Here is a 27556-nt window from a genome sequence, read left to right as displayed (position 1 = left end):
GATTTTTGAAGGAACTTGGTGATGGTGACCCTCCTTACTAGGCTGAAGAGTTCCAATCTTTCAGTTTATCTTCCTGTGCGTATTTGTTGTCCTTCTCTTTACCTTCCTCAACTGTATCATGCTTTGCATGAATTGCAATCACCAAAACTACAGTATTCCAGGTGCATTCCTTAGTGGAAAAAAAACTCTATCTTTTGTTTGGTTTTAGATACCCTTCCTCACCCTTGAGAAATAGTTATCCTTTTTTTCTTGCTACCTCATACCTCTTTCTCTCATTTTCATTTAAAGCCCACTGTCAAATTGTAAAAATCCTTCTATCCCTTGTTTATGCAGAAGTTTGGCATTGGTATCTCACTGGTGCATGAGAAGTTATTTGAGAAAAGCTCTTGAGTCTCGGCAATCAGCTTCCATTTCGAAGCAGTCATTTTAAAGTAAAAATTAAGGAAAGCATTTGTATTATTTTCCAGAAGTATGAAAATGGTTTAAAAAAAGACTCATCTATGGAGATTGTATGTTATACCTAATGCAGTATAATTACATACTATAATTACTCACTCATGAGTGTTTTAAAATGAAGCCCTCAAGTGCATCTGTTGAAACTCAAAACAATTTTTCTTCTTTACATGCATTTACAACTCTTTGAAGCTAGTCCTTATAAGGAGCATGTGGAGAGGTAGCAGATGATAGACAAGTATACAATACTGACAAGGGAGCAACTCAATTTGATTTCTGTAGCTCCTGAATAACAAATGCTTAAATATAAATCTCTCCAATAGAGGCTTTTATTACGGTTACCATCTAATGTAGTTTGTCCTCTGTTGGCCATTCAGTGCTTAAAGGAATGTCATAACCAACTCATTTTCCTAACCTGGGTTTGAAGATATTTCTGGGTTGAAAAACTCTTTTTTTTTCCCCCAGAACTATACTTTTTGTTTAGTCAAATCCTCCCCCCCCCCACCTTTTTCTTATCCATGCAATTCAGTGTTCCATTTTATGTTATATGAATTTTTAAAGTTATATTGAGAAATCAAATAAAGCTATAATGTCTTCTCATGAGAAAAGTTAATCAGCAGTGTAACTAAAATGGTTCACTTGTAACGTTTTTATTCCCAATGATGACATTAAGTGCTTACTCAGCACTAAGCACTGGTGTAGATGCAAAAAACCAGATTGGAAACAATCCCTGTCCCACAGAGGGTTCACAGTCTTAGAAGGAGGAAGAAAAATACTTCATCTCACTTTACAGATGAAGAAATAAAGGCACAGAGATGTTAAATGGTTTGTTTAAGGTCATATAGTGACAAAGATAGAACCCAGATCTTGACTTCCAATTGCATGCTTTTCTATTAGGCCACAACCTAGGAAAAATGAGGACCAATTCAGAAACTGTTACCATACCAACTCAAGCTTTTATATTCACCTTGACTACTGCATCAGCCTCCTTTCTGACCTCTCTGCCTTCTGTCTCTCCCCACTCCAGTCTATACTTCCTTCTGCTGCCTGGGTCTTTTTCTTTTTTTTTTTGGCATTCATTAAATGCTTACTATGTGCAAAGCACTGTTCTAAGCTCTGGGGAGGTTACTAGGTGATCAGGTTGTCTCCCGGCGAGGCTCACAGTCTTAATCCCCATTTTACTGATTCACTGATTTACTGAGGCACAGAGAAGTTAAGTGACTTGCCCAAAGTCACACAGCTGACAATTGGTGGAGCCAGGATTTGAACCCATGACTTCTGACTCCAATGCCCGGGCTCTTTCCACTGAGCCACACTGCTTCACTGAAAAAAGAAAAAAACAACATTTGGCCCACATTCATTCATTCAATTGTATGTATTTAGCACTTAGTGTGTGCAAAGCACACATCTCCCCACTCTTCAGGTACTTCCAGTGGTTGACCATTCACCTCTGCATCAAACAGAAATTCCTTAGGTTTTAAAGCACTCAATGTTCACTCCCTCCTACCATCCCTCATTCATTTCTTACAACTTAGCCCGCATGCTTTGCTCCTCTAATGTAGCAAGCTGTGAAGCTTGCAGCTCTCTGAAACATGAACCTTTATTGGATGGGTAATAAACCTTCCTGAACCCATCCATAACAACTGCTTGCTAAATTTGAGGGCTGGTGGGGAGTCTTTCAACTAGTTAGGGCAAAAGAACTAATAACTTGATGTTTTTTCATGATCATGCTGACATTTGGTCCAGGTAATAAGAAGCAGAAAATCCTGGGCAATCCCCAGATCCAATCATATTTCCTGTGACTGGCCTGGAAATTTAGTCCCAGCATGGTCCTCCCATCTAGGGTCAGACCCAGAGGCTCTGCACTCAGTAAATACAATTGGCTGATGCTGGAAGGCGAAGAATTCATCTAAATATGGAGTTAGTGCAGAACAATTTCACAAGTTATAATACTGAAATAATTCTCCTCCTTGTTTTGCTTATATTCACATTATAGGGAAAGTGCCCTGGTCCTACCACATCCCAGAATAGGGCTTTGCCCTACACACAGTAATCAAAGATTTCAGGAAGATCTTTCAGGAAGGCAGAGAACGGACCATAAGTAGCTTTAGGTCCTGCAGCTATCAAATACCTGTTGCGTAGCGGTCTTTCCAGTATCACTCACATTCACGGGATAAAACCCCATTCTCCAAAGACTTATCTTCAAAAGGTGTTGACAGCTAGCATAGTTACCAATTTGGGCTTCTTAAACTGTGCTTTGTCTTAAAGTTTTATTCCAGTGGAAGATCAATTTACTTTGGCCAATTGCATTCTGGCTGTGATTCATTGACTGCATATCAAGAACGCTTGCTTTATTTAGATAAATGCAATAAGCAAAAATGACAATGATTGACTGTACATACCTTCTCAGAGAGGATTTCCCTTTTTCCATTAACTTTTGTGAACGTCAGTTACCTTGTACCCTTTGCCTTCGTTTCAAATAATTCATCTTTATTAGAGTAAGTTTATTACTGTTGAAAAATTGAAAGCAACTGCCCATCTATGTGACTAGGCATATTAGAGTATGATATGAAAGATTTATTCAAAAAAGAAAAATAAGTATGCCAAAAGTAATGTTACCCACAAGTCACATGAAGAGGATTTAAAGTTGTGTATGTCTTCAACTCTGCTTTTTCATCTCTGAGGGGAGCATTCAAGCTTCTGTCTCATTTATTAGCTTAATTTAGTAGTTTCCCAGTTTGATGGACCTGGTTCCTAGAACCTTAGACTGTAAGCTAGTTGTGGGCGGAGAATGTGCCTGTTTATTGTTATATGGTATTCTCCCAAACGCTTAGTATAGTGCTTTTACACACAGTAAGTGCTCAATAAATAGGATTGAATGAATGAATGAATGTATAAGCTCATTGTGGACATGGAACGTGTCTACCAACTCTGTTATACTGTACTTTCCCAAGTGCTTAGCACAGTGTTCTTTGCACAGTAATAAGCGCTCAATAAATACGATTGATAAATTCAAACTTGTTTTGGGAGGGAAACTGTACAGATTAGTCAGCCAGCACCTGGCCTCCCTGAATGGGACAGATTCAAATCAACCCATTAAGTTTGAATTTGGAGTTCTCATTTCTTCTGGGTTAAATCCCAAAAGTTGTGACCTAACCCAGTTAACTGGGTTTTACTGGATTCTATTACAGAACACCTGGAAGGGCTCTGTTCTCTGGGACATTGTTTTGGAGAGAAAGAAACTGTATTCTGATGGCTTACTTTCTCCAGTCACTCACAGTTCAGGTGAAGAATCTCAACCACACCTGAAATCTAAGCAGACACACTCCAGAGTATAACCAGCCTCCTGAAACATGGATCCTTACTGGATGGAAAAGAAACCTTACTGCACCTCATCTATGGCAACTGCCTGCTGAATGAATTTGAGGGTGGGGAATTGCTGCTGGCTGAGGAGCCCTTCAGTGAGTTAGGACGAAAGAACCAAAAAGTTAATGTTCTTCCTTGTTGTAATTTTTACACTGCTCCATGCGGTTTGGCAAATTGGAGCAGTGGAGAGGACACAGGATCACTTTGCCACTAGGTTCCAGGTGGACTGTAAACTCCAAAACCTGTCTGTCACTTCGTTGCCACAACTGGTCGAGATCCATTCATCTATACTCTGCCCTTCCCAAAGAGATTGTTGCTGTTAAAGCTTGGAAAGGATTACAACAGGATTTCTAATTTGTGGGCCATTTATTTGGTTCATAATGCAAGACTAAGGATTAAAAGTTTGGTTTAATATCCACAGTAGTTGAGAGCAATTTGAACATTATACAATCTCAAGCCAACCAGAAGCAAAAATATGATTATTGGTATAAGAAGCGTGGAGAATGTTTAATTAATTTAATCCCATGTTGTAGAAGAAATGCTAAGAAAATTACTGGCAAAAAAATGTTGCCACTTATTGTTGTAGTTTGTGAGAATTTGGATGGGCTATAAGATCTGGTCAAAACCTAGCCAGGTGTAGTGCAGTGTTGGGGCATGAAATATGGCGGCTACCAAAGCACCAGATGTCATCACACTGGGGGTTTATTAAAAATTTCCTTCAAATGGTCACTTTACCTTTTTAATTGAGCCTTTAATTCTACAATTTAAAGAAAAACATTTAGGATGAAGCCAGGCATTATTAGGAATCTAGCCTATGTTTTTTCACATGAAGGGGGATGCCACTTGAACTGAAGGTACTTCCTGTTGGTCAGTGCTTTTCTTTCCTGATTGGATACTTAGTTCTCCCTAAGAAAGTTATCATTTTTTCCCCAAAATGTGTTTACCTTGGGTTAATTTTAAACCCACTTCTTGCACTCAAGGTTGCTGAGTGGCCTATCCACATTTTAGGCAGACATCAATGTGTTATCCAATGTGTTCTAGGCTTTGAGTAGTTTTAAAATGAGAAAATATTTGCTGTCCTCAAAAAGGTGATAGATTGAATGGGAGTGACAGGCAAACAAGACACATAAAATCCCAAATAGCCTTACAAATGGATTTCAATGGGAAGGGTGTATGAAATGACATAGCTTCTTTCCAGAAGCATGGTATTTCCATACCTGAACAGCTGCCTGCAGTTCTGATCGCTGCATCTTCTAATAGAGTTGGAAAATCACAGAGAAGAGCAGCAAATATGAAGATGGAGCAGCATCTCGTGGGGTAGATTAAGACATCAGTTTGGAAAACTGAGACTGGTAAGAGATAGAAATGAAGTTTATTAAATCATGAAAGGTCTGGATATGACAAACACAGAATAGGTCACCACTTCCTGCCCTAGTGAAGCTAGAAACTGACAGGTTTTTTTGCTTTACTTTTTAGGGTATTTGCCAAGCGCTTGTGTGCCAGGCACTGTACTAAGCATTGGGGTAGATACAAGCTAATCAGGTTGGACACAGTCCATGTCCCACAAGGGGCTCCCAATCTTAATCCCCATTTTACAGATGAGGTAGCGCTGAGGCACAGAAAAGTTAAGACTTGCCCAAGGTCACACAGCAGACAAATGGTTCAAAATTTACATATTATCAGAGTTTGTTACCTGTGGGAGGTAAAGGCAAGAGGGAATGGTTGAGAGACCAGCTATATGGTGAACATGGTAGAAGTACTTGTCATGCAAAAGAAGAAAGAAAAATAGATGAAAACCTGACACATCTACCACAACATCTAAGTGTCTTTTAGAAAGGACAGGTGACCACTACACCATATGACATAGAGGGTATTTCTTCTCTCATTAGCTTATAAACAGATGCAATTCATTGCAAATATTGTGGAATTAAGCAGGTACTATGTGTCTAGGGCTCGGGTAGATACAATCAGATGCAACGTCTATCCCACATGGGGCTCACAGGCTAAAAGGGAGGGAGAACAGGTTTCATCCCTATTTTACAGATGAGGAACTTGAGGAATAAAGAAGCTAAATGACTTGCCCAAAGTAACACAAGAATAAATACATTGATGTAGGGGTCCCATAATAGCTTATTAGAGAGACTGTTAGAGTGAATATTTGGTTGGGTATACTGGGTTGGGTTAGTGGAAGAGAAAGTTAAGAATGCTAGGTGGTATAGCTTTTATTATGAGGTCAACTATTCCATGGTATCTCTAGTAAACTTCATTGCAACTGTTGGGGACAGATGGAGTTTCCCACTGTAAATGGCGAACAGGTTCGGTCCAGTCATGGAGACCCTGAAGCTGAGAACCTGTGGGAAGGAGTTGATTTTAATAATAATAATAACAATAACGGGCATTTGTTAAGCGCTTACTATGTACAAAGCACTGTTCTAAATTCTAGTAAATTGTGCAGTACCACTTGCTCATCCCTGTCAGCCGTGTTACTTTGTGACAAGCAAGTAGGTGAGCCAGGGTGTGGCACACTGCAAAGTGCATGCAAGGATTTTGCATACTGAATCACATCTGTGGCCAGACCGATCACAACATAGTGTCAACACCGTGCCGTAGTACCACAGATTGGCTGACGGTCATTGGAGAACCACTGTTCTATTCAGTTCCTCTGTTAGACATCTCTTTCTATGATTTCTGCTGAGCTTGTCCCCAATGCAAAATGCCCTTGGTGGTTCTTTGGGCAAGAACTTTCAGTGATCAATAAATAGCATTTAATGAATACCTAGTCTGTGTGGAACAGTGTACTAAGTTCTTGGGAGAGTACAATAGATTGGTAAATACGATCCATGCCCCTGAAGTCCTTATACTGTAGCTGGGAGACGGACACTAAAATAGATTAGTAGGGGGAAGCAACAGAGTTGGAAAAGATATACGTGCTCTTTCTGGCTGTTCTCCAGGTACAGTTGGATACAGTATTTGCCTGGACAGCCCATTGGTCTGATCCAGCGTGATATTGCTTATGTTCTCTCAAAGGTCAGCAGGGACATGTACAGCACATGGCTCTAAGACTGAACAGCTCCATTAGACTATTTCCCATCTTCCATTCCAACCTTTTTCCCTAGAAAAAGAACTTTGAATTAGTAACCAACCCCTTTGGTCCCTTTCATTATCGGAACAAAACTACATTTCACAGAACAAGAGAGATTTCTACAGGGCTACCCAAAGCAATTATTTTTGTAACTTTTCAATTTTGCATTGTTCTCATCTGTGACACAAAGATGTGAATTTGGAATTTCTTTTTAAAGGGCCCGAGCTCTTTCTGTGTCAACCGTGAGGATTTTCAGTAGGTTCAAAAACAGATAACCTTAGCAAAAAATGAATCAAATAGCATTTTTTTCAGGATTTCCAAGTTTAGTCAGTGACATCTCTCAACAGTTGAAATGGCACCTGCCACTGTCCTGGAGGTACCCAAATCTCTTTCCCGATCTACTGCCACTTCATTCCTGCTATTACCCTCACCTCCCCCAGCATGCCAACCCAACACTCACCCACAAACGAATCAATCGTATTTATTGAACACTTACTAGGAGCAGAGCACTGGACTAAGCATGTGGGAGAGTACAGTATAACATTTGGTAGACGTGCCCTGGAATCATGGAGCTCACAGTCTAGAGGGGGAAGCCTCCATTAAAATAATGGTTATGTACATAAGTGCTGAGGGTGGGGTGACTAAAGGTTATAAATCCAAGTGCCAGGGTCAAGCAGAAGGGTGAAGGGAGTAGGGAAAATGGGGGCTTAGTCGGAGAAGTTTGCCTTGGGAAGTGGTGTGGGGTGGGGAATAGCTGCCATCCCTGAATTAGAAATAAATGTCACTCTGGGTGGAAGTGCTGCTAAATGCTGCTGATAGGAACATTCCTTGACATAGAAATGGGGTGGGCAGAAATGACATCTTTCAGTTGGCAAGCCATTTTCCAGAATCTGATTGATATCATGCTATCTGTGTTCTGCTGGCTAAGGTGAAGGTATTTGAGATGATCATGTTATCTTTCTGGACATCTCTTTTTGTCTTTTGGTGAGAGAAGCATCCAGAAAAAAAATCGTGTTACTTGCTCAGGAAGTTTAAGCAAACAGAGCTCTTTTATTAGAGGGCCTTGTGCATTTCACTGTAGAAATCGTTTGCCAGAGCCTTGTTGTTTTGGCTTTAGTCTCTGTGAACTGGAATGATCTCTTAGTTTTCTGCATTTTGAAGGGCCATTTTTTTAGTGGGAGGACTCAATTGTATTTTGAAGTGAAATAAAGACCCAGATAATCAAGGATAGCTTCCATTCTATTAAAATTGAAGTAAATTGTTATCCCTTAATTGCCCCCAGTCAATCAGTGGTATTTACTGAGTGCCAACTTTATGTGGAGAGCATTGTACTAAACACTTGGGAGAGTACAGTAGAGTTAGTTGGTAGACATGATCCTTCTTTGGTTTCAAGAAGCTTATAGTCTAGCGAAACTGTACTCCTCCGTGACTTTCTCAAACACACACATCCTCCTGTGGCCCTACTGCAGGAGAGGGATCATGTGTACTACCTCTATTTGTACACTCCCAAGTGCTTGGTATAGTGTTCTGCACACCCAGGTGCCCAGTAAATACTGTTGATTCTCCTGTAAAGCTGGACGTTGCAGGCTTGGAAAACTTGTGCTATAGCATCAAACCGTTTGAACACAGTATATGTGCACAGTTTCCTCTGACACTGCACCATACTGTATCCAAATAGCCTTGTGTTTAAGACAAATATTTCTTAATTGCTTAAGAGAATGTATGCTGAAAACATGTAGTACAGCAGAGTTAATTCTACCATAGCGTTAGATCTCTGTCTTAAGATGATATTAGGTTTCAGCACTCAGATGCTTAAGAACTAAATTAGACACAGTCCCAATGACACCTGGAGCTCACAGTCTAAGAGTTAGGCAGAGAAAGCATCTACATACCTTTTTAAAGATGAGTAAACTGAGGCATAGCGATGTCAGGGGACTTTCTCAGGGTCATAGAGCAGGCTGGTGGCAGAGTCAGGACTAGAATCCAGGTATCCTGACTCTCAGCCCCATGTTCTTTGTATTAGGCCATGCAGCCTCCTGGATTGATAGTCAGTAAATCGGGTATATTGAGTGCTAACCGTGTGCAGAGAACTGTACTAAATACTTGGGAGAGTATACTATAATAATAAACAGTCATATTTCTTGCCCACAATGAGCTTACAGTCTAGAGGGATGAGTTTATAGCTCTCATGGGTGTGCATTTTACTGTAGTTTCAGCAGTGTAAACATTCATCTTTGGCCTTAACCATAGGGATAATGGGAACAGAGTAAAGCTTGGGAAGGGGTAGTCACAAGTAGGATAGCATCGGGACTCCAGAAGCATCTGCCGCATCATCATTTGGCAGCCCTGGAGTTGCTTGGGTTGCTGCCAGTTCCCAGTTCTTACCAGTAAGAGAAGTGACTTGCCACGTCCTTGCCACCTTCATGTTTTCCCCATGTTTTATAAGAGGCTCTTTAGCGTCAGTATCCATTTCTTCCCCATTAATTTCTACAACATTGAAACTGTAGTGAAAACATTCTTTCTTCCATTCCTGAGGAAGGCATTTTTCAGAGGAACGGGTAAATTCCTTCTACCTTGTTGGACACTGAATGGCCTAATTGACTTCAGTTAAATTAGTTAATGTTCCCAGTAGAACTAAGCTGAGATCAAGACCACCCCATTGTGGTTGGGAATCCTAAATGGAATAGGCAGGTCACAAGGTCCTTACTTTCTGGGAAGAATTTGCTAAGTGAAATTATCCTACTGGGATTGGGTATATGGTGCTTTAACTAATTTCCCCCTTGATTTCCATTTCTTTTTAAATTTTTGATCATTTGATAATAGTCGGGTTTTGCCTGGACTGTATGAGAGACCTGCAGCAAATTCAGATCCTAAGGAAGAAGTCACTGAAAGATGGTTTCCCCTTTTAGGGAAGATCTGATTTTAGTTTTATTAAGCAGTGAAAGAAACATTTTAATTTTTTTAATGATATTTAAGAACTTAGTATGTGCCAGGCACTGTACTAAGCTCTGAGATAAATGCAAGCTAATTGTGTTGGACATAGTCCATGTCCCACATGGGGCACACAGTCTTAATCTTTTTAGACTGTGAGCCCACTGCTGGGTAGGGACTGTCTCTATATGTTACCAACTTGTACTTCCCAAGTGCTTAGTACAGTGCTCTTGCACACAGTAAGCACTCAATAAATACGACTGATTGATTGATTAATCCCTATTTTACAGATGAGGTAGCTGAGGTACTGAGCAGACAAGTGGCAGAGCTGGGATTAGAAACCAGGCCTTTCTGACTCCCAAGCTCATCCATGCTCTGTCAACTAAGGCACAACTGCTTCTCCAAACATGTGTGGTTATGGCTTCTGTACATTTCCTGAGCACCTCCAGTTAATCCTTTTTGTTCTGTGAACTCCAGGATTCAACACCTTCATATATGTATAGAACTCCTATCTTTAACTTCCCGTTTACTTGTTCAAGAAGCCAAATTTGAGGGTGACCAGTCCACCCTCAGACAGCCCAAGTTCTGCAGCTCCCTAGGCGACTTATAGTAAACAAGACTTGGGGGAACTGAAGTTACAGTGTGGCTACGGCAGGGGTATGGGTGGTCTTTTAGACTGTGAGCCCACTGTTGGGTAGGGACTGTCTCTATATGTTGCCAATTTGTACTTCCCAAGCGCTTAGTACAGTGCTCTGCACATAGTAAGCGCTCAATAAATACGATTGATGATGATGACAGGGTGACTGGGAATTGGAGCCCAATCCTTTGTAGGATTAACATGGCCCCATTTCACATTCAGTTCCTCAGACTAAAATTTCTGATAGGTGAAACTTTCAATTCCTGGATAAGGGCATGATTAGTTTTTATTGACAACAGGTCTGTAGCCAAAAGTTGAGTGAATGGGGAAGGAATCAATATCAGCCAAAGAAGTTTTGGGTGGCAAGTTTATTTGTGTACAAAAAAGGGAAAAGCTGCCCAAGATAATTAGTAGACGGTAAGCCGTCGGTTGGTTGGATGAGGAAGTACAAAAACATAGTAGTGACCCGGACACCTTCCAGTTCCTCAGTTTATAGAGTCATGACAGGAAAAAGCCCTTGGGTCTTCTGACCAACTATCTATATGGATTACTCATCAACCTGATCATGTCTTGTAAAACTTGCTTTTGATCATTGGCAGTGATGAATTAGGATCTAAATAACTTGGAATGAGGGAAAACAAACACAGCTAAGAGATGGTGGCATCCTCACCAGACATTGCTTATTTAACAGTAGATGTAGATCTCAAGTGTTCATTGGGATGCTGTCCATTCCACTTGGCTTCCTGAGGAAGTAGAATGGGAGATGGGGATTGTAACTTTTGTATGGTATTTATTAAGCGCTTACTATGTTCCAGACACTGTACTAATCACTGGGGTAGATACAAGTTTATCAGGTTGCATACAGTCCATGTCCCACATGGGGCTCACAGTCTTAATCCCCATTTTACAGATGAGGTAACCAAGGGAAGAAAAGTTAAATGACTTGCCCAACGTCACACAAAGTGGTAGAGCCAGAATTAGAACCCAGGTCCTTCTGTCTCCCATGCTATATGCCCTAGGCCACATTGCTTTGCTTAATTGGGATTCAAGAACTCCAAGGTTGACTCAGAAAGCTATTAGGATTTCCAAGATTAGTCTAACTCAGAAGCCACCGAGCATCTTCTAAACTGGAACGAAGGAAAGAGCACACCGAACTATTAGACCATATGGACTATTAGACTGTGGACTACCAGGCAGCCCTCTTCTGAGCTGGACATCTTTAGTTTTCTCTCTACTCTGCCCAATTGCTGCTTGAGAGGTGAAGCATTCAGAGCAATACCTAGGTTAGCAACTAGGAATTTCAGAATTTTGTCCCCAGTTGAAAGAAGCAGGAGAAGTCATTTCACTTCTGTGCTTCAGTTACCTCATCTGTAAAATGGAGATTAACACTGTGGGCCCCATATGGGAAGGGCCTTTGTCCAAACTGACTATCCTTGTACCTGCTGTCATGCTTAGTTCAGTGCCCGGCACATAGTAAATGCTTAATAAATACCATTAAAAAAATAGAAGTGGCAGCTGCAGCACGTTTGCAGCTTCAGCATGTGCCCTAGATCTTCATATCAGGGTGCCACATTGGATTAGGTCAGCCTCATCCAGAAATCGTTCCCATATCCTGCTAGGAGTTACAGGGTAGTTGATAATGCATATTTTGAGGAAGATGTGGTAAATGTACTCTAAAAAGAAATTTTTGGAAAATTAGGAACTCTCTGGAGAATATGAATTAATATCCCCAATTTTGTGAATTGAATTAATATCTTGTTTGATGTCAGAAAATTATAATCAGTTCATTATCATTACATTTTATATTACAAGTGCTGAAATCAGGCTGACATTTCTATGTTTTCTCATAGACCCCGATTTCTGTGTGGAATTTCTGTAAAGGTTTTTCTTCATTGCTAATAGAAAAACAAGCTCTAAACTCTGCCCTGGGCTTTGTTTTCTTCACTCTTGGCTTTTGGAAATGTGTAAGATCCCCTATATTTTTCCAGAGAAAATTTTTTTTTAAATAATTGCGCAATCACAGAGGGTAGTTCTGTTCCAAACAATGCTTCTTGTGACTGCTTTTAATAAAACAGGAAATGCAGAACCCTGTTCCTGTCTTTGGCTCGTGAAAATGATTTCATTTTTTTTTAATTTCACGGAAGGGGTGCCCTGCTCAGTAATGTCTTTATTTTATCCCCTAACTGATAAAATGGAAGTCTTAGATTCTCTTTCTTATACACTGAGGGTTGGGGCATAGACACAGTATCTAGTTACATGGGAACAGGAAAATCGGAGCTTATATTTTAGATGTTACTTCTTAGAAGATGTAAGTAACAGTTCTCTTTCAAAACAATTAGAGCCATTTGGGAGAATTACAGTATTGCATATCTGTTTGTAAAGCAAAAAGCTGTAGAATGGATTAAAAAAAATGATAGTTTCCTCTTCCAACGCCGAATGAAAGGGAAAAGTGAACTGTCTTCACTTCCTGAATGACAGCATTCCAGTTGTGCAGACTGGCTGTAGTAGATCTGCCAATCAGCGGTGGGCCCTAGAGGGAAGCTCTCGGATGCTGTTGTTTACATGCTCCGTGACTCTGTTTCTCCCCTCTTGCTGGAACACTCCCGTTTGTGTTGAGCCACAGGGAAGGACCTCTGGGGATTTTGCTGTTAGCAAGCCGCATTAGCTGTAGGGCAACTGGGATCCCAGCAACAGATGACGAATGGGCTAAGTAGGAACATCTTTCATTTCATCAGAAGCCACAGGTAAGGACTGTCGCCTGGTTAAAATGATAAATCAACCAGATTTTTTGAGTGCCAACAGTAAAGGATCATGAGGCTTTTCTTCATGCACCCAAGCAATCGATTTTGAGGCTTCAGTTTTCTGACTTTTTGTGTTACTTTTGTGGCAAAGCAAGCAGGAGAGGGTTTGGTAAGGGGCTGTTGAAGAAATTTAAATGCGTGCTTTATTGCTGTGATTTAAGAATTGAGTATCCACAGAGTAGAAAACTTGGTGTATTTCTTCGGGAGAGGGTGGGAGTGCTGACATATAATCAACATTAAAAGCTGCAGTGTGACAGCAAATGCAAATGGGCAGAGAAATTGTAGCCAGAAACACATTTCCATTGTGCATTATGTAGAGTAATATATCTAAACAAGAGTCTTCTGTTGTAGCCTTTCAGAGTTTGGTTAGTCTTTCAGAGAACAGTTTCATAATCAAATGTGTGGGAATCTTTGACTGAGAAAAGACCTTTGATATTTATTAATTATGATCCCCAGAAAAGTTTTAGGTCTAGGACATGCATTTAACGGAGGCTGTCCTATTTGTTTATTTTCTTTACATTATTCTCTAGAAATCTTGAAGTAGAACCGCCATTTCTCTTAGAATCTTTTAGTTTAGTCTTTTACCATAAAGTTCTTATTTGTCAGAATGGGTCTTATTTTTTAATTCTATTGAATGTTTTAATGCAGATTTCAAGTTTCTCTATTTGGTCCTTGTATTTCAAAAGTTTCCAGTATACATTTGGTTCACTTATTAACATCAAATCTGCATGTTTTTGCATAATGAGAAAAGTGACTTTCCTCGAGCAAATAAACTTGGGAAACTTTGTATGTAGTTTCACCAAGCTACTCACTGCATAGAGTAGACTTCTATAGTCAACTGTTTCTGTAGCTTATGGTTCACTTTCTAAAACTTGCATTCACCATTTACTTTTATTAAAAAAAACATTTTTACTATAAGTGCTCCGTGTCTAAAATTTCCAGGCTAATCAGAAAATAGTAACAAACACATTCTTCAAGACTAAAGGTTGCTGGGCAGCAGAGAGTTAATGTTGGAACTGTACAGACTTAATGTCTTTGCAGATGTTGCTGTAGCAGACTATTTTTTTTCCCTTCCCATCCTTCTAGGGCGCTTTGCCAGCCATGATTCATGGAATGATTTTTTCAAGCTGAGTAATCTGTGGTTTTCCATTTTCCAAACTTTCTTCCCTTAGCTTGTCCTTTAAGTTTTAATGTGAAATTTTGAAACAGTAAAGGTTTTTAAAGAAAAGAGTAAATGAATATTCTTCCGTTTTCTTCAGTGGAGGATTTTAAACTATTAATTTCTATAAACTTACATTAAACCTCTTCATATGACAGATCGAAGTGACCAGAAAGACAAGATTTCCATAGAAGAGGGGAACCCAAGACTTTGTTTTGAAAGCTAGTGGTACAAGGAGATTGCTTTCAGAAGGTTTTTTCCCAGTGCTCTAGAGAATATTTTGTAATGTAAATGCTAATATTATGCCTCCTTTCTTCACAGATCGCAGTGAAAGAAACAAACCAGAGCACCGTTCTTCAAGGTACTAATATATTTGAAAACTCTGTAGATTTGCTGTAAAACTACATGGATTTTTTTCCGTTAAAAAATCCAAAATGTTTCATTTTGAAAGTTCAGTGTGTATATGAAATATCTTCGACCTCTTAAATCCACCCAGAGGCTTTTGTCACTCCACGTTCCTAATCCTCACCCACTTGTACAAAATATTGGTCTGAAGAACCAGTACACACATTGCACTTGAGCGTGTGCATACACATGCACGCAAGCACCATTTAATTATAGCATTTCTACACTGAGTTAGTAATTTGGGTCTTTATTTGAACTTTCTGGTGAATTTTTTTTAAATTTGCTTTACTTTTTTGGTCTTTTTTTCCCTGTTTTTCTCCAGTCCTATAACCCAGCAGCTTGTGTTTAAATATATGGGGCAAATAAAATCTGATCACATTAGGCAGGATAGGAATGTGCCAAAAAGGAGCAGGAGCAGGGTCAGAGAGAAGACGAGAGGATGAGGGGAGGAAAGGGTGATGTTAAAATCGTTTGCCATCCTGAACTGGATGTCTGCTGGCTGCTATACTACCCATCAGGAGACAGATTTAATCGATTGTATTTACTGAACACTTACTGTATACAGAACACTGTACTAAGCACTTGGGAGAGTACAATATAGCAGAGTTGGTAGACACATCTCCTGCTCTCAACGAGCTTACAATCTAGACTTCTGGAATGTTTCCAAATATTAGCATCTCAAAATACATTTAGTCTCCTTAATAGTCCCAGGGGTGGTGATTGGGAAAATAAAGTTGATGGGAACAGGAGAAAGCGAGAAGGAAGTGGGATACAGTGGAAGTGGGATAACTGAAGCACTTGTGTATGATGTCAATGGCAGAGTTTACTATTCTGTGAAATGTCAGCAAAAGGTATAATGTCTCCATAGGCTGCTGATATTGTGGGGTGCTTAGGACCTACGGTATGCATGCCTGTCTGTCCTTCTGATCCTAGGGGAGGTGAAGAGCTTCCACCCAAAGTCAGCAACAGCCCAGGCATTCCCCAAAGTCCATTTCGGTGAACCGTGGAAGGACTGTAATCTGAAGAGCTGTGGAGGTGTCCCAGGAAAAGAACATTATAATGCAATTTTCTATATATTACTGGTGTTTACCATGATAACAATGTTTTGCTTCTTCCAGAAGACCTAGGAAGGGAAACACATATCTCAAGCTTCATTCAATAGCTTTTTGGTTGTTTTTTTAATAGTATTAAGGCACTTACTCTGTACCAGGCATTGTAGTAAACACTGGGGTAGATTCAAATTAATCGAACACAATCCCGGCCCCATGTAGGGCTCACAGTCTTAATCCCCATTTTACCGATTAGGTAATAGAGGCACAGAGAAGTTAGTGACTTCCCCAAGGTCACAAAGCAGACAAGTGGCAGAGCTGGGATTAGAACGCAAGTCCATGACGCCACGGCCATCCTCTATCCACTAGACCATGCTGCTTCTCATAGTTACTATCAGAATGCTCTCTTTGCTTAAGAGGGTACTTGCAGAGGAAGTATGAGGGAGTAAAATATTCAGTTTTTACTTTCAGACCACATGGAAATAATCGCTTAGTACAGTGCTCTTTGCTCAATAAATACATTTGAATGAATGAATGAATGGAAATAATTCCCTTAGTCACCCGAGGCATTTGTGTTTTAAGACTTTCTGTGAGATAAAGAATAATCAAAAGTATTTATTGAGCACGTACTATGTGTAGAACACTGTATTAAGCACTTGGGACAGTAAAGTATGTAGACACTTTCCCTGCCCACAATGAGCTTAGAACCTAGAGGGGAAGATGGGCATTAATATAAATAAATTAAGGATATGTGTGTAAGTGCCGTGGGGCTGAGAGAGGGGTGAAAAAAGGGAACAAATCCAAGTGCAAGGATAACACAGAAGGAAGTGGGAGAAGAGGAAATGAGAGCTTTGTCAGGGACGGCCTCTTGGAAATGTACCTACAGTAAGGTTTTGAAGGTGAGGAGAGTAATTGTCTATCAGATATGAAGAGAGAAGGTGTTCCAGGCCAGTTGCACGATACGGAAGAGAAGTTGGTGGTGAGATAGATCAAGATACAATGAGTAGGTTGGCATTAGAGTGAAATGTGCAGGCAGGTTTGCAGTGGAAGAGCAGTAAGGGAGGAGGGGGCAAGGTGACTGAGTGCTTTAAAGCTGTTAGTATGTAAAGATATTGGGTGTTTAACTCTGGCACAGCTCCTGTGAAGAAAAAGGCCTATGATTTATGTTAAAAGAAATCAGTTAACAAGAAAAATAATTTTGTGCCCAGGTGACTTTAGACTCTTGGCTTTCCTTCCCCATAATAATAATAATAATGATGGCATTTATTAAGCGCTTACTATGTGCAAAGCTAAACTCAGCTGAGGCCCCTCATTCTTCCCATCCAACATTAGCTCCAGCAGCAGGGAGCAAAGCCTGATATCTGCCTCTGGAGAGTGAGGCAGTCACTTGCACAGAAAATAGAATGTGGAAGGAAGGAAGTTAAAAATTTATTTTGGGGAGATTTTTCTTCCCACTGATACCCGGGGTAAGAGACAGAGAGCCAAGACCCAGTATAATAATGATGGCATTTGTTAAGCGCTTACTATGGGCAAAGCACTGTTTTAAGTGCTGGGGGGGGGGATTCAAGGTGATCACGTCCCACGTGGGGCTCACAGTCTTAATCCCCATTTTATAGATGAGGTAACTGAGGCCCAGAGAAGTTCAGTGACTTGCTCAAGGTCACACAGCAGACATGTGGGGAAACCGGGATTAGAACACATGACCTCCGACTCCCAAGCTGTGCTCTTTCCACTGAGCCACGCTGTATGAACGTGAAACTTTTATTTTTTTTGTCAAAGAAGATCACTCTAACATTTCTTACTGAGAGATTTAAAATTTGGAATATTCCGCATTCATTTTCTCCTCCTGTCCTAAGCCTTTACTATTCTGGCTACAGGAAAGGCACTGTCTGCAGCAGACAGAATAGCTCTAGTGGCTTTATCTTAATACTTTTTGGGTATTTTGTTTAAGCTGACCAGAGGAACCGGTGTTAGTTGTGAAAAGTCTTCAAAAAAAGTCTTCACTCTTCCTGCTGCCTTCTCATCAGTTTGGGAAGAGATGGTGGGCTGAGGGTGGGATTCCGAGTTCCAGAAATTTGGAAGGCAGGGTCGCTGGATTCTGGCTAGGGTTCTCTGACAGGATATGCTTTGAGCACTGTTAGTCTGGAAATTAGTCTGTGTGGGCTGCAGATCTTCCATCTGTGAAAAGAACAATCTCATAGGATGGGTTTATTAAGTTTTTAAGAACATTTTCAATTCCCAAGAAAATTTTTTTTTCTAGTTGTTATGCAGCCTCTGGGTTTATCAATACTGCAAAAGGTATCAGTAGGTGGGGCCATAGGAAATCCCTTTGTCACAATGACCCAAAAGCGATCTTGCTCTTATATTTGTGGATTTGTAATAATGCTAAAATAATCTGCTCCATTAACATGGGGGAGCGATCACATGATCTTTATTTTCTGTAAAATTATGGGACACCTGGGTTACCATCTGTGGCCTGGTGGAAAGATCATGGGCCTGGGAGTTGAAGGACCTGCGTTCCAGACCTGCTCTGCCACTTATCTGCTGTGTGATCTTGAATAAGTCACTTAAGTTCTCTGTGACTCAGTTACCTCTGTGTCCAGCTCGATTTGCTTGTATCCACCCAGCACTTAGTACGGTGCCTGGTACATAGTAAGTGCTTAACAAATATCATCGGCATCTGCAAAATGGGAATTTAGTATGTGTTTTCCTTCCTACTTATACTGTAAGCCCCATGTGGGACCTGGTGATCTTGAACCTACCCTAGTGCTGGGCATTTAGCAAGTGCTTAAGAAGTACCACAGTTATTATTATTCCCTTTCCCAAGAAGAGATCAGAAACAGAAACCAAGGCTCAATCAATCCTGTGCATCTAGCCCCACCCATCCAAGGGTTTTGAATGTTTGCTGCTAAACATCCTTCATACTCTGTTTCTCCCTTGGTCGGGAACTTTTTTAAGTATCCCCAGACATGCTGAAAGACTCCTTAATCCCTTTGACCTATGAGAGGATTCCTTTTGTTGTTGTTACCCCTGGATGCTCTTCATTAGACTGCCATGTCCTGCTTCCTTTCTTAAGGCCTGCTAAAGAGGGCACCTTTCACTGCTAGTTGATGCATGCTGCCTGATAATTTTCAGCCATTGCTGAAAGAAAAAATGATTAGTCTAACCTGAATGTCGGTGGACTTTCTGAGGGGGGGAGGTTGGCCAGCCAGTCACTGAAAATGATGCCGGGCAAGCTGCCCAGAACCTCATCTTGTCTTATGCCATCGAGTCGTCTCTGACCTATAGTGATGCCATGGACACATCTCTCTCAGAATGCCCCACTTCCATCTGCAATCATCCTGGGAGTGTATCCGTGGAGTTTTTTTGATAAAAATACGGAAGTGATTTACCATTGCCTCCTTCCTCGCAGTAAACAAAAGGCTTTTCATAAGCCTTTTGTTGCTCTGAAGAAATACAGGTGCTTGAGATCTTATTTTATACATTTTTTGCCATCATTACACCGTGGTTTAAATAGATTAGCGAGATGCTTTTCTTCTGTCCATTAAAATGCCATGCTCTGTTGGGCTTCATTTAACTACTATAGTTCTGAAGCATTTCCCTGCCCATATGTTTTGATTACTTTGCCTCTATAAACTATAGCTTGTGTGTAATTACTTCTTGGCATTATGTTATCTGAGCTTTAAGTGAAACGTTACTGTTGCTGTAGCATGTGAAATGTTGCAAATGAGGTGAAAAATTAAAGTGTACTCAGGCTTTGGAAAAAAATGCTTAATGAGAGATGTGTAAAAATTATTATAATTTTACCTTTGCCTATGTAGGATATACATTTTATTATTTTTTTGTGGTTCCCTATTAAATGTGGCTTTATCATTTTCCCCTGTACATTGAGAATGAAAATGAGTTGCCGAAAGACACTATCCCTCGGGTACTGAAAATTGTTGTCATCTAGCCTGTCTGTGCCATGGCACTCTGGGGTTTGAGGGCTACTCTGAAGTTGTTTCTAATAAAATACTCAGTAGTACAGTCAATTCTGAAAACCATCTTTCCTCTTCTTTCTTTTCAAGTCCAGCAGGGCAGTATACCTGGTTTTTAGCATCCCTAGGAGATCGTACCTCTAAGTTATGTCTTCCCTTCATGCACTGCTCCAGACTCTTAACAGCCAGGCCGTTTTTCTTTTTCCTTTATTCTTTTCTCCTCTCCATCTAGAACAGATATCAGCAACTGTTCAAGTTGCTGTACCTTTGACCCCAGGGAGCTGACTTTGAAGGAAGTGAATTTTACAACTTTTGTGCTGCCAGATGCCTGTCCTACAGTGGTAATATAAATATTTGTTGCTATGCAGTCCTGGGCAAGGACTCCTTTAAATCACTGTTGCTGCAGACAGATGGAGGGGCAGGCGGTTTAAAGCCTTTGGGTGGTGGCTGCAGTGCCTCTGGCATATTCATAACATCCAAGCAGTTAGAACAGAGGGAGCTGTGCGGCTCTAGGACTTAGGGCTTAAGGCCCCAGACTGGCACGTGTTTAGAGACCATTTCTTACAGGTTTTGTCTCCGTTAGAGGCATAACTGAAATTTCAGCTCCTGTTTCCTTGGCAGCTCTAAAGCTCTGTTCAAAGTGTCTCTGTTGAGGCTAGGCTAGAGTTGTTTCCATGTACCGGTGCAATTCCAAGCCACCCTCTTTCTCTTATTTTCAACCAGTACATATTCTCTTGTGACAAGCTGCTGAAGCATGATTTAAACATCTCCTTATTTTTTTTTTTTCCGGTTACAAGGAAGATATGTGGCAGAGGGTGTAGATTGCCGCCCTGGAACTTCAGTAATCCACTAAAACCTTTCTATCAGCTGAATCCCAGAGTGTATAGGACTATCCACCTTCTCACTTAGGTAGTCATTCTACCCTGCCCGACTTTCTAGTTTGCCTACATTGAGGAAATGGATAATGAATTGCAATATTTCCTTCCTCTTTCCTGTTTGAACTCCTTTCATGAGAACAAACAAATAAACCCAGCTCTGTCTTTTAGGAGGCCCCCTCCCTCCTGCTGGCTGAGGAAGGGCCTTCCTGGATAATAATAATAATAATAATAATGATGGTATTTGGTAAGTGCTTACTATGTGCCAAGCACTGTTCTAAGCACTGAGGGGGAATACAAGGTAATCAGGATGTCCCGTGTGGGGCTCGCCGTTTTAAACCCCATTTTACAGATGAGGTAACTGAGGCACAGAGAAGTGAAGTGACTTGCCCAGAGTCACAGAGCTGACAAATGGCAGGGCTGGGATTAGAACCCATGACCTCTGACTCTCAAGCCCAGGCTCTTTCCTCTTTCCACTAAGCTACGCTGCTTCTCTATGACAACCCAGAGATCTCAGCTTTGTCGTGGTGAAGATGAAGCTCAAGTTACAAAGGCATTGCACAACCTTATGTCATTTCTGATCTGATTCCAAGTCTAGTTGGCTCTTCAAAGATGTAGGGTGGCTTGGCCAAAACTTTCACAATATCTGGCTACATGCCTCTCAACTTTTGGAATTAAGGATTCCAGGGTCAGCACTTGTTTTTTTCCTTTTCTTTTCCCCTCATCTCCCAGGTTCTTTGAAAAACAGGAGGAGAGATACGGCTGTTTGAACATCGCTTAGTGGAAAAAACGTCCACATTATACTCACCCTGATTCTTAGAAATCATATTGAATATAGCACAGTGGTGTGAATAAGTAGGTATTTAATCCTAGTATTGAATTGGGACAGTGAAATGACAACATTCATATTGAGACAGTTTTCAAAAATTAAAGTTAATTGTTAGATGACTGTTTAATAAGAAAATGTCAGGGAGCTGCACACCTCCCGGAAACGCCCTTTCTGTCCCCGCTTTTTCTCTTTTCTTCTTCCCTCAGCCAGAATTGAATTGTTGAGAGGGAGGTTTCCTGCTTTCTGAATAATCCCTGAGCACCACACCAGCTCCTGTTGTTTTCACCTACTGTAGGTGACCTTGCATCTTTCTCCTGAGACCCTGCTTCCACGGTTAATATTTTTCCTCTTGGTGAGTATTTCATGGTGGCACCTTAAAGAGAAGATAGGACCTGGAGTACTGAATATTATATTCAGCCCTGCCCTGCCCACATCCCCAAATGAGCCTCAGGAACAATTCTCTTTTTCTTTATCCTGCTTCTAAATACATTCCTACCTATTACCACACACCCTTTTTTCCTACCCTTCAAAGTGTTGGTGCCATTAGTATGTTGAGAACAGGACAGAACAGTACTTAGACTTTTATGTGCAAACCAAATCCCTGCTGCATAGTATGTATTGAAAAGAAGGGAATTTATCCCTTTTGTTATGAACCCCACACAAGACTCGTGCCTCAGTGAGTAATGGAGGCCTTTATTGCTTTGTCTCCCACAGACTGCAGAAAAATCCAACCTGGAGCTGCCTTTCCAGTTCTAGGGAATCTGCCACAGCTGCCCACATTGTGTCATGTTGCATTCTGTGAGGAAACCCCAGAAGTGGTGGAATATTTATGTTCTTTTAACTCTTGATAACAATAATTGTGGTATTTGTTAAATGCTTACTCTTTGGTAAGCACTCTATTAAGCACTGAAGTAGTTACAGGATAATCAAATTGGATACAGTCCCTGCCCTACATGGGCTCACAGTCTAAGTAGGAGGGAGAACAGGAATTTAGTCTCCAATTTACTGATGAGGAAACTTCAGCACAGAGAAACTAAGTGCTTTATCCATTGCTACACAGCAGGCAGGTGGCAGAGCTGGGATTAGAACCCAGATCCTCTGACTTGCATGCTCTTTCCACTAGACCACATTGGGTTTCCCCCAAGGCCCCTGACATCAGTCTCACGGCACTTCAGGATATGGTTGAGGGAAAACAGTTTCTCAGGATCTCTTAGCAATCAGTTGTCACTCAGGTCAACCAGTCACCAAACAAACTCTGCATAAAGTTTTAATTCACAGTGAAGCCAGATCAAATTACATATAATTCCACTAGAGCTCCGCCCTCTTTATCTGCTTGGTTCAGATATATATTCATTTTACTCATTTGATCATTAATTTAAAATTGTAACTAATAATTATTTGTAGTCTTTTCTGCAAGAATGACTTACAAATGTTTCTTAAGTGGCCATAGGTGGTATAACAGTAATAACTAATATCAAATGATATCTTCCCCTTCGGGACTGTGAGCCCGTTGTTGGGTAGGGACCGTCTCTATATGTTGCCAATTTGTACTTCCCAAGTGCTTAGTACAGTGCTCTGCACATAGTAAGTGCTCAGTAAATACGATTGAATGAATGAACGAATTTAATAAAGAATGGTTCCTACCATGTTGAAGAAAATGCCTGGTCCTTAGTGAGTACTCCACAGCCAGCTAGGCACCACTGTAGGTTTTTCAGTTCCCAAGAGCAGATATTAAAATACAATATTAGATCATAATGGAATAGATTACAGAGAGATTTTCATATTTGAACAGGTTTTATGTGATAGTCTGGGAAGGCCTAGGAAGGAATAAGTGATCTCTCAAGGTTCTTCTAGTTCCAGGATTATGTGACTATTACCAAATACCTGTGTTCAAATAAAACGCTGCTTAATTTGTATCCTTTTAAAAAATGGCCTTTGAAGATATATCCCCTGAATCTTATCAGTGTGCGTTTCTTCAGCCTAACCCTGCAGCAAAGACATAATCCTACATTTATGAAACAGGTTGGCATGATTTAAAATAATAGCTTACTCCCATAAAACGTTTGTGCATGTAAATTTGGTAGGAGATGAAAATTCAGAAGCTTATGAAGTCTCTAGCTGGAGTCAAAAAAAAAAGGGCTCTGAAATATTCAAAAGCACAAATTCCACATTGCCTCTATTCTGAATCATGCACGTCTAGTCACTAAAAGTAGGCTACACAGTCTTCCCTCCAGAAATGCGCCTCATACTTATTATCTACATAGCTGGATTCTGTGCTTGAAAAGGGATGAAAATGGTACTGTGGGAATTAAAGTGGATAATTGAGAAGAGCTGCCCTCACCTAGCAGTAGCTAGGGGTTCAATACAGGGACTGCCTCACCTGAACCCCAAATGTTTGCAAGATTTCCTGGCATGGAATAGCTGATCTGTTCAAAGGGGCTGCTGCTTAGCAGGTGATGAAACTAAAATAAGAAAATTGAAATAGTTGTCTGGTGTATTACATCCTTCCCCACTCGTACTACTAAGCCCAGTGGCAAGCAGGCAACTCAGCAAGAGAAGGCTACTCTAGTCCAGCCAAACCCAAGTAAATTCAGCTCTGTCTAGACCCATGAGCCTCTCCATTCGGCCCTATGGCAGTCTCTCCTGGCCAGTGCAGATCGTGCCTGGAAAGAAGTGCCTCGAAGTGGGGCAAGAGTCACCCTCAAATGAAGCTTTGTCCCAATGGCTCCACCGTGCTTCCTGAGGAGAGTTTATCATACATCTTCCAAAAGTTTCCAGGTAACTGTAACACTCCTTGAATCCTAATGTAAATGCAGAGAAATAAAGGTCTAAGGTAGTAGGGAACTAAAAATTGTCAAAGGATAAAAAATTTGCAGTAATTCTGTAGAAGTGTGCCGGGAGCCTTTTGACTCTTCCAGGGTAGCATTAGATAAAAAGAATAAAACTTCATCATTCCATTAGTAGATGGGACATTTGGTCATACATCTTTTGTTACTTGAAGATTAACAGCTCAATTTTATATTGTTGGGAAAATAGTCAATAAAGAGTAGTAGTGTGCTAGGGCCAAGAAGATTAAAAAATCATGTGTTTTCTCCATCCAAATACATGTTTTCAAAAGTATCATGAGAGTAAAATAGAAAGCAATATCATGTATTCAGAGGACTAAGAAACCCTGCCAACCGCGGCTGCCATTGTCAGCATCATCTCTGTGAACTGTTGGTATGTGGTAGATGCAGGGTATCCATTTTGCTTCTTTCTTTCTTTTAGTCAGTTATATTTATTGAGCACTTACTGTGTGCAGGGCACTGTACTAAGCCCTGGGAGAGTACAGTATAACAAATACATCCCCTCCCTACAACGAACTTACAGTCTAGTACTTTAGAGCTAACCTGGATTTTACAATGACCTCACATCATTTTCAGTTTAAATAGATTAAGCTCTGATAGTAATTGATACCGAGAACACACTTTTTTGCAAATTAAAAAGAATCAAAATTGTAGGATAATTATTAAAAATTTGGAATTTCTTGTTGTTGGGCAACCCTTTCTAACACATGCTCCCCATCTCAGCTGGAAAATCCGAAATTCCCATTTGGATACTCCAGTCCTTCCTCATCAGGCGGGGCCCTTGAGCCCCATGTGATACAGGGACTGTATCCAACTTATGTCTTCTCCAGCACTTAAAAACAGTGCTTGACACGTCGTAAGCTCATAATAAATATCATTTTTAAAGAAAATTTCAACCCTGAATTTAGTGGTTACAGCATTGCATTAAGAATCAAGATATCTAAGAGTCCCAGACTAAGAAAGTCAAACCCCAGATTTTCTGTCTATAACCTGGGGCTGCATTAATAATATTTGCCTCTTAGACACCTTCTCTGGAGGCTGTAGGATTAATAAGAGAATCTCTCTGTTGTACTTGGAAAGCCTTTTGATAAAATGACGATGCCTCAGTTCCAGTTCACAAGTTGATTCACAGCCAGTAAGATTCTCATTACATAAAAGGGTGTACTGGGGTGTGTCTTTAGGCGGCAAATGTAAGCTTTTTCTTTATGGGAAGACACTAGATACAGAAGGAATGATCAAGTGAAGTGTGAGAGCATGAACACCTGACTGCCTTTGTGTCCCAATGCCCATAAGACTAAATTGTGCCAAACCGGTTTTAAGCATGCCATTCTTTGAGAAGGAGTTGGAGAGTGAATTTTGCTTTGGTTAGTGGACAGTAACAGGGAGCTCAATCAGTAGTATTTATTGAACACTTACTATGTACAGGGCATTCTACAAGCACCAGTGTGGGAGACAGTTATTAAAGTAAATTACAAGTATGAGAAGCAACTGATATTGAAGATACACACATAAACTTTATGGGGTCAGGGTGAGTACCAAAGTGTTTAGGGAGTACAGACTCAAGTGCCTAGGTAACACAGTAGGGAGGGAAAATAGAGTGAGATGATGAGAGATTTAAAAGGGAAGGCTTCTTGGAGAAGATGGAATTTTAGTAGGGCTTTGAAGATGGGGAGAGTGATGATGTGTCGTAAATGAAGGGGAAGGCATGAGGGAGGGTTGTTGGCAAGAGACGAGCGGAAGGTAAGTGCGTTGACAGGGTTGTAATGGGAGAAGAGTGAGGCTAGGTTGGGGGACTAGCTGATTGAGTGCCATAAAGTCAACGTTGAAGAGTTTCTGCTTGATGTGAAGATGGATGGGTAGCAATTGGAGGTTTTTCAGGTGTGGATCAGCATATGGAATAAGTTGTTTAGAAAAATGGTATGGGCAGAAAAGAAGTATGAACTGGAGAGGAGAGAAGCTGGAGGCAGAGAGGTCAGCAAGGATGCTGATGCAGTAAGCGAGACAAGATGCAAGAGCCTGGACCAGAGTGGTTAGCAGTTGGGATGGAGCAGAGAGGATGGATTCTGGAATGTTGCGAAGATAGAACCAGCAGGATCTGGGGACTGACAATATGAGGGTTGAAGGAGAGCGAGGAGTTAAGGATAATGCCAAAGTTATGGGCTTGTGGGAGGTGGGGAGGATGATGGTGTTGTCGAGAGTGATGCGCCAGGGAAGAGAGTGTTTGGGTGGGAAGATGAGGTGTTCAGTTTTGACCAAGTTGAGGTGAGGGAGATTGATTCATTCATTCATTCAATCATATTTTTTGAGCGCTTACTCTGTGCAGAGCACCGTACTAAGCCCTTGGAAAGTACAATTCAATGACAGAGAGAGACAATCCCTGCCCACAATGGGCCCACAGTCTAGAAGGGAGAGATAGACATCAAAACAAGTAAACAGGCATCAATAGCATCAATGTAAATAAATAGAATTATAGATATATACACATCATTAGTATGAATAAACAATTATAAATATGTACATATATTTATAATGTATACATATTGTATACAATGTAATATTATATATATATATAATGTATATGATGTATAATGTATATAAGTGCTGTGGGGCAGTGGGGGCGATGGGGAGGGGCGGGAGAGCAGAGGAAAAGGGTGGCTTAGTCTGAGAAGGCCTCCTGGAGAAAGTGAGCTTTCAGTAGGGCTTTAAAGGAGGAAAGTGTGCTAGTTTGGTGGATTTGAGGAGGGAGGGCATTCCAGGCCAGAGGTAGGACATGGGCCAGGGATCGATGGTGGGACAGATGAGAACGAGGCTCTGTGAGAAGGTTAGCACAAGTGGAGTGGAGTGTGTGGGCTGGGCTGTAGAAGGCGAGAAGGGAGGTGAGGTAGGAAGACACAAGATGATGGAGAGCTTTGAAGCCAACAGTGAAGAGTTTTTGCTTGATATGGAAGTTGATAGGCAACCACTGGAGATTTTTGAGAAGGGGGGTGACATGCCCAGAATGTTTCTGTACAAAGATAATCCAGGCAGCAGAGTTAAGTATAGACTGAAGTGGGGAGAGACAGGAGGTCGGGAGATCAGAAAGGGTGCTGATGCTGTAAACCAGTCGGGTTATGATGAGTGATAAGCTTTGTGAGGACTCTGCCATA

General features: G+C 40.9%; 1 protein-coding gene across 1 annotated transcript in view; it reads left to right on the top strand.

The window, feature by feature from the left end:
* Positions 1-27556, top strand: part of SH3D19 (SH3 domain containing 19) — a 130331-nt gene that overhangs the window by 24716 nt on the left and 78059 nt on the right. The window contains exon 2 of the mRNA XM_038754956.1: positions 14751-14790. Coding sequence (XP_038610884.1) covers positions 14751-14790 — 40 coding nt within the window. The remainder of the gene's footprint in view (positions 1-14750; positions 14791-27556) is intronic.

The sequence above is a fragment of the Tachyglossus aculeatus genome, chromosome 12, assembly GCF_015852505.1.
Source record: "Tachyglossus aculeatus isolate mTacAcu1 chromosome 12, mTacAcu1.pri, whole genome shotgun sequence".
NCBI lineage: Eukaryota > Metazoa > Chordata > Mammalia > Monotremata > Tachyglossidae > Tachyglossus > Tachyglossus aculeatus.
This window is presented reverse-complemented; position numbering and strand designations above follow the sequence as displayed.